The 8260-nt window shown below is 45.9% G+C and overlaps 1 protein-coding gene across 3 annotated transcripts in view; it reads right to left on the reverse strand.

Moving 5' to 3' along the window:
• BBS2 (Bardet-Biedl syndrome 2) overlaps nt 1–8260 on the reverse strand; it is a 61492-nt gene that overhangs the window by 10561 nt on the left and 42671 nt on the right. For 2 of the 3 annotated variants that reach the window (XM_044434102.1, XM_044434099.1), the window contains 5 exons: nt 6549–6653; nt 4487–4573; nt 3796–3931; nt 2288–2424; nt 222–369 (listed from right to left, as the gene is read on the reverse strand). In XM_044434102.1, the coding sequence (XP_044290037.1) occupies nt 222–369; nt 2288–2424; nt 3796–3931; nt 4487–4573; nt 6549–6653 (613 nt within the window). The remainder of the gene's footprint in view (nt 1–221; nt 370–2287; nt 2425–3795; nt 3932–4486; nt 4574–6548; nt 6654–8260) is intronic. The other variant, XM_044434100.1, reaches the window with a different exon arrangement.

Raw genomic sequence — 8260 nt, forward strand, 5'->3', positions numbered from 1 at the left:
ATCCTTTAGTCCAGACAACACAGATAGTATACATACACCAAGCCTGGCCAGAAGTGTACACTGTTTACTGTGACCACAGTATCCAGTAGTAAGAACAGAGCACAAGGAAATCGCCCCAGCTGAAAGAGAACGTGAGCATCACAGCTGGAGCATTCTCAGGCCTAGAAATGGGACAGGCTGCTGAACACATTCCAGCAGGATTTTGCTGTCAAACCTCTCACCGTTGGACGTGGAAATGCGTAACTCTACGTGAGCAGATTCACTATCGGAGCCCAGGTTGACCGAGAGGGCTGTCTGGAGCTGGGTATTGGCTGGAATGACTCCCTTTTGCCCATCTGCTTCATTCACTTGCGTGTTCAGTTCCACTTGCTGTAAAACACAATTCCGACGCGTCACCGCAAAGGCTAAATTATTTGCGACAGAAATGTGTACAGCCATCCCAACTGGCTGCCGTCACCAGAAATGTTTCCTGTAGCAGTGAATTTCACAGTTTAACTATCCTGCCATGGGATCTGGCAAAAGGTCCTGTGAAATTTCTGGAAAGGACAAGAAACCAATTTCTTCTAGAGGATGGCAGGAAAATTTCTGTAATAAGCATAATTCTGTTCTTTGTTACTTTTTTTGTAAAGTAATGCTGAAGTGGTTTATTCTTTGACAACTGCTGACCATGTGCTTGCTTTTTCCTACTAAAATGCCAACCAACGTTTTAACCTTGTATAATCCTGGCTAACCATTGTGCTTGGGCGATCTAGCCTCACCCCTGATCAGCTAAGTTTGCTGGGTGGTCCTGCATAATGTCATGTTGCTCAGCTTCAGTTACTTTTCTACAAAATAGGAATGATTGAAAAAGGGAAAGTCTATGCTGGCCATACGAAAAATTCAAAAATCCACTTCTTGAAGATTTATTTATTAAATTTATATTCTGCTAAATTGGCCTGAGGGCACTTTAAGCAGATTACAGTCAAATGTTAGCATGATGCCCTTCTTATGCTATGCTGTGCTATGCTAGTTGCAAAGTCACATCTGACCCATCACAACCCCACTGACACCATTCCTCCAGGCCTTCCTGTCCTCCACCATCCCCCGAAGTCCACCTAAGCTCACATCCACTGCCCCAGTGACCCCATCCAGCCACCTCATTCTCTGCCGTCCCCTTCTTCTTTTGCCATCTGTTGTTCCCAGCATTAGGCTCTTCTCCAGGGAGTTCTCATTAGGTGGCCAAAGTATTTGAGTTTCTTCTTCAGGATCTGGCCTTCTAAAGAGCAGTCAGGGTTGATCTCCTCCAGGACTGACCGGTTTGATCGCCTTGCGGTCCAAGGGACTCGCAGGAGTCTCCTCCAGCACCACAACTCAAAGGCCTCAATCCTTTGGCGCTCAGCCTTCCTTATGGTCCAGCTTTCACAGCCATACATTGCAACTGGGAAAACCATCGCCTTGACTATATGCACTTTTGTCGGCAGGGTGATGCCTCTGCTTTTTAGTATGCTGTCTAGATTTGCCCTAGCTCTCCTCCCCAGGAGCAAGCATCTTTGAATTTCTTGGCTGCAGTCCCCTTCTTAGGCCAACCTAAATGACACAAATCAGTGCAAACTTTCAATGTGCCAGAACGCTTCATCATGGAAGATGGTAAACAAAGCAGAGAAGGGTTTGGTCACATTTAGACATTTGGTCACAGTCTTAAGACAGAATGCGAAAGGAAGGAGCAGACTTTCAAGCTAGGTTTTCTTAGGTGCTATGAGAGTTTCAGGTTGCATCTATCACAATCCCTAGTACACCTTGCGATGAATGACTCTCTGCTAGGACTCTTCCTGGTACCACGGAAAAGACTTTGTACAGCCATTCTACCTTTTTCTCCTCAATGTGTGTGGGGGGGGGGGGGGGGGGGGAGAAGAGGGACGAACTGATGGGAAAACACAGGAGGATTAGCAATCGTAGGCAATGCCCTCTGACCCCTCATAAAATTCTGGGAATGAGGTAAGGCAATGGTGGGATAAAAGTCTTGTCTGGGAGACTCACACAAAAACCCCGTGTCTGAAAATGCAAGATGCAGCTGTTACCCTGTTCTGTCTCCAACCTAAGTTAACCAGCTGGTTTATCAGAGGGAAACCAGACAGTTTTCATATTAACATATAAAATTACATTTTAAATAGCAGAGACAGGTGCTTATTTAAGACTTAAACGGATTACTGATCAGCTCTCTGCTGAAGTCCAACTGCTTGTGCCAGTTATTCGTGTTTTGCTATGGCCTAAGATCAGAACTGGATCCTAGCCCTACTCACATAAATACCTTCGAGTTTTCTTCATAGTTGCGTAACTCAAGCAGCAGATTTTGTTTCTTTTGACTAAGTTCTCGAATGAGGGCCTGCTCCACACTTACATCCATCAGTTTCCCCTTCTCTTGGCTTCCTGGCAGGTAACCCCGTACTGCACAGAAGGAAAGTAAAAACATTTAATGAACTGGTACAGAGCAGGCTGTTGGGGGAAAGGTGCCGCTGCTTGAGAACAGCTCGCGAGAAGAAAAGACTAAACCAAATCTTAAGTTAAAGCAGGCTTCATGAACTTTTCTAATGCAAACCAGAACTGAGTAACGCTCCAGTCCTTCAAAAGGCACTGCCATCTCGTAAGACTGGCAAGGGAGACTAGAGGCTTGTAAGATCCAAGACAAAACAGTGGGTCAGGCAGAATTAGGAGCCAGGATGCCCCTGAGTGTATACTGAGCACCTAGGAGTTTGTGGCCTGTAGCAGAACCAACCTCGCAAATCTTTTCACACAAAAATCCATTTTTGGCCTTCTCCAAAATATTATTTCCCAGTCACGTGCTTTTTAGCTGCTGCTAATGGTAAACAACGAAGGAAGCCGGTCCGCTTGCCACTCTGCTGCCAGTCCTCTAGCGAACTGCAGTCTAGCTGCTCCTGCTCTACACTCAGGGATGTACGAGGAATTCATTTTTGCTTGCAAAACAGGCAAGCCGGCCCTGTTTGAAGTCCTGAATACGAATGAGCACAGGTGTCTGCCAAGCATTTGCAAACGTCCAGACATGTAAGTCCTGTTTGATATATGAATAATTTCTCAGCTAAATTAAGAACAAATTTGCCTTGCGGGCTGGCCCAGTTGCACTTTGGTGTACCGAGGAAATGTGCAGAAATCTGGGGAAGTTTACACAAATTGCACTTTTGGTTTGATTTGCGTAAACAAAAAACCCACATACATACATAAAAATGTTTTAATAAATAAATAAATAAAATACATACATGTATCGTGAGGTTGGTTGATAACAGGAGCACATGCAATTTTAATCAATGGCTAAAACACCATGGTGCAACTGTTAAGCTTAGCTGTCTCTGACTCGATAATGCACTTGGCAATGCGCTGCAATGTGCGCCCAGCCAAAGCCACTGGGATGGATCCATACTAAACTAGCTGAACTTAGGCCTCACTGCAATCCATGACAAGTTAGCTCCAAAGGTCCCAGTGGTTTCAGTCAGACCTGAAATACAGTGTGGATGCCCCCAACCCACGCTCTTGCTTTCTCACCATGCTGCCATGTTGTGCACATCGCTATAGCGCACAATCTGATGTGCTGCACCACGTAGGGGCCCAGGAAGCAGTGAGGACCGCTTTGCTTGGAATGGCTACATTTTGCAAAAAGGGAATTGTGTTGTGTTGCGTTCCGTTTTCTCAATCGGGCTGCTCATAGAAGACCAGGGCGCTTCTGGCTCCATTCAAACACACAAGTTTCCATCCATTTCAAACATTAAAAAGCCCTGAATCCGAAGCAGTACTTGACAACTATACCTTCACCATCAACGGAGCAGCAGATGAGCTGGGTATTGCCATCCATCCGATAGTCTCCCTGCACAATTCCTGCAACCGAGGAAGCAAAATTATCCTTGAAGATAACTTCTCCAGTTCGGTCACTGCGTGCATCGATCTAGGACAGAAATATTTGGACGGCATTAAGAAGAGGAGAAAAGGGGAATTCACTGTGAAAACATGTCTACTCATGTAAATGGAGACAGGATTGTGAGCTAAATCCCTCAATGAGAAATCTGCAGGACCATAAACATGCTGCAGGACGCAGCCCCCAGCAACCCCGAGTAAGATCCCAAGTTTTGCTTTTTAAAACTTAATCTTTATCCTCAGAGAAACACATTTTTCAAAAGAGGGACATGTCTGTTCACAACTTCATTCCTGGCCAGGGGTCCTCTTCCTTTTGTGTATACATTCCAACAACCTTCCCTCGCTGGTTCAAAGCAAGACACCCAACAGAAAATGTCCAAATGAATACACCTATGGAAATGTGGCTATGCATCATTTATTCCCACAGTAACACTCCTCTCCAGCAGCAGAATTCTAAACTATGTCAGAATGCCTTGGAATAGTCCCCAGATAAGGCCTAGGGGCATCTAGCTGAAAGGCAGGAAGCACAGCAATTACAAATGGAGAAAGGCAGGTTGCTTTAATGCCACTTCTCGCTCAAGCTTACCTTCCCGCTGGACCAGCCAGTGATCAGCTCACAGACTCCATCAGAGTTGATATCAAAGGCATGGATGCTCATTGCCTGGTTCTTAGACTGGGGAGGACAATACATCAGTGAGCGTCAGGTCATTTCCTAGGACTCCCCTGTACCTTCTCACACACTCACTGGTGAAACGGCAGCTAGGGCTGCATGGGCACTGAGGGGGGAAACTGCAAACTTGCTAATTCAACCAAGAAAAGCTGTTTTTCTATTTATTTTTAAAAATGCAATCACTGCTTTCTCTTCATCTTTTGTCTACAGTGTTTTAGGTTGCATTTATTATGCAAAGCACTTACTGAAACCAGGTCTGATTCTATAGCCTACTTATAATTCAGTGCATTGCTTTAAAATATTTTACACTGCAGGTGCAATGAAAGGCGAAGTGATTATTTTTCAACATTCAGATTTTGCTGTAGTTGATATTTCAGTCCATACTTCAGACTGTTAATGTAACCTGGACTTTCAAGTTTCAAGAGAGCCCAGATATGAGCCGTTGTCAAATGTATAAATGCAATAAATAAATAAACAAGCAAGCACACCCTCACCTCTCCCAGGGCCTCATTAATGGGCCTAGCCAAGCACCTCCCCTTGAAAGATGGGAACAATGCTAACGGCCCCAAGGGTTGCTGCACGACAACGGAAGTTATACAGGGATGCTGCGCTATAACGCGAAGGATTGCCATCACGCGTCTTTCCTGAATACCCAGAATGCCCGGCACATCTCACCTCGACTGAGTAGCCTTCTCAAGTTGCATGGCAACATTTTACACCGTTGTGTTGAAAAGCAAGACGGCCATTACAGAGAACACTCATTTTGGGCATTGTATTTCTTAAAACATGTAGCAGTGGCAGCCAAAGGGTGAGGGGGCCCTCTGGACAGATACCCTGGGCAGCAGAGCCGTGATGCTTAAAACTTTACACACCCTGCTCCTCAGTTCCAGCAAAAAGCGCCTCTGCCAAGCTGCTCTTTGCACAGGGAGGAAAGTTTCCTGTCTTCCTCCCCAGACAAACAGTGGTTTCAGAAGGATGATTTTTGTCAAGACTCTGGCATGGGAGGAAATGCTGAAAAAAAAAACCTCGACCTGTGCTGTAGTAACGGCCCATGATCTCCACTCACTACCAGCCCATGGCTTGATTTAAACTAAACTTTTTAAAAGGATGAAGCCAAGCCAAAAGGAAATGTTAATGTCCTATGTGATAATTTGGCCCTGAAATGGTCATCCCATGATATCCAGCACGTTGGGCTCTTTTCAAGTGTGCAGACACCTCTGTAAGGTCAAAGTATCCCCCACAAAAATGATACAGCTGGGATAGCGCAGGGCCAGGTCTACCATAAACAGATGCTGCTCTCTTAGTCTCACAAACAAACTCCCAAAGCACAGTCTGAAGGTACATGAAGCAGCAGCTCCCTGAAGCCGAGCAGATCTGGCTGTGGCCACTGCCAGGACTGGGGACCACCTCTGTCCCCTGGAAGGATGGATGCAAATTCAGCAGGTGCTGAGGAAGTGTGAGCCAGGGGTTTGACGCTGTGGCCTCGCCACACACTGGCAGTGCAGCCGGGTTGGTTGTAGGCAAGTTTTGGGAAGAGGCAGCAAGCCCAGGAGCAGCAGTGAGCACATCTCAGCTCCAGAGCACTGAGCTGCATGCAGAAGGTCCCAGCTTCAACTCATCGTATCTTGAAGACGCCTTGCAGCAAGGCGAGCGCCAGGTGTGAAGTGGAATGACCCATCTTTATTTTTATGCTAACGGAGTAGTTGGGATAAGAACCCCTGCTATGCTTGCATCTAGGGGTGTCTGCTGCAAGAGCTGCAGACACCCTGCATATGTCCATCATCTGCCCCATAATCCTCAATCCAGAACAGATTCGACTTCTGCCCCAGAGCCTGTTAGTTTTCCATTGCTGAATCAAATTCCTGTAATTGAATTAATGCCTTTAAAGTCAAGGTACAAACTGTTAGTGTGTGTCCGGTGGATAGTCTTTACCAAATTTAATTTCTCCCCTTCTGGTTTGCTGTTTCATCATACTAACTTTAATTCTCCAGTAACGGGCCGCCTGGTTGTAAATCCCTACGGTGCCGTTAGAAAGGGCATAGCCAAAGCGACTGCTGCCCATGGGCGTTAGAGCAGTGATGATCTGAAAAACAAAGAGAGAACGATTATCAAGTCCTGCTAGGACAGACAGTAATTAGTGACAGACTCCAAACAATTTCTACCACTTCAGTTGCCTTCAGCAAAGCTGGTGGTGTTCACATCGACCTGATGCAGTTCCCTTGGTAGAGGTGTCAAAAGCATCACCTGATTCAGCATGTTCTAAGGCCCAAGGATGTGGAAAAGGTGCTCAAGTAAGTAGCACTGGATTCCTCTATGCTTGACCTTCCTGGCTGACTAACAGGGAACAGATGTCTGGACAGCCCCAGGAGGAGGTAAACTGTCCCTTGAGAGAGTGGGAGGTGCTGTACTATTTAAAGAAGGCAATCATTAGGCTATTTCAGCAAAAGCTAATTTGAAGTCCTAGATGGTGTTAGCAACTAGAGATCAGTAGCCAATTTACTTCCCCTAAGCAAAGTGTTTGGACTGGTGGTTGCCAACCAATTCCAAGCAGTCTGAAATGAAACTGGACCCCATTTCAGCTGGGCTTTAGGCCTAGTTTTGAAGCTGAAGCAGCTCTGGTCACCCATGGCCAAGAGAGGTGTGGGAGATTCATGACCCTGTGCATTCGCTTGGATCGTGGATTTCTGAGTAGTTTAGACACAGAAGCAAAACAAGAGCTTTGCAACAAATGTTAGAGAACATGTAAGCAACTATGGGTAGGAAATGACAAGCACAAAAGAAATCTGTCAAGCTGAAAAGGCCTTACTGTGCAGTCACCACGCCTCATCACAGAATTTGTGGAGTGTCGAGGCACTGCCATTTGTAACCTTCCCACGTTTCCCCACTGCCTCGCCTATCTTTTTTCTTACTGTAGAAAGGAATGAAAGACAAAATAGCTGTGCAGTGCCTTTTGATGGGTACCACCCTCATTTGCTTCCTTCCCATTTTAAATCCCTAGGAGATAGCTACCATAGCTCAAGACACAGGCATCTAACTTGAACCCCAAAGGAAGGGGCAACCCACACGGGCTGGTTTTTGAAAGAAGAGGCAAATTGGGTGAAAGTCCGTTAATGGTGGCCCCTGGCCCAAATCCAGGCTCTGCTAGAATTGAGCTGCAAGGATTTCCCAGAAGGGAGGGAAAGGAAGACTGAGGTCTGGTTCTTTTTTCAGAGAGAACAAGACAATACTGAGCCTTTTCTAGAATCTCAGGTGCAATGCTATGTCTTGAGGATAAAAGCCCTTCAATCCAGCCCTTATCTTTCAATAAGAGCTTTAGATAGGGGATATGCAAAAGGTTGATGAGGGTCTACTGGTAGATTTCTGGGTGACTGAGTAGCTCATCAGAGACTGCCAACTGTTTAACAGTAGCAGCAACACCAAACAAATTCCTGCACTCAAAATTCCTTCATTCTGGGGAATGTGCCAGGCTCCAACAGGTGAATCACAGAGTTCTAGTAAAAAGAAAAAAACCCAGTCAATTCTGCAAGTCTGCCCACTCCTCCTTTAGGGGCAAGGATGATGTGTGAGAGCATCTCTGTCATTCCCAAAGAAAACATGAGGAGCAAGTATTTAAACCTGATGCTCAGATCAGGCAAGTTTCCCACCACACTCTCACCAGTGAAAATGATGGTGGAAATCCACACACACACA

Source organism: Varanus komodoensis, unplaced genomic scaffold (assembly GCF_004798865.1).
Source record: "Varanus komodoensis strain SLA01 unplaced genomic scaffold, ASM479886v1 scaffold27, whole genome shotgun sequence".
In the NCBI taxonomy this organism is placed as follows: Eukaryota; Metazoa; Chordata; class Lepidosauria; order Squamata; family Varanidae; genus Varanus; species Varanus komodoensis.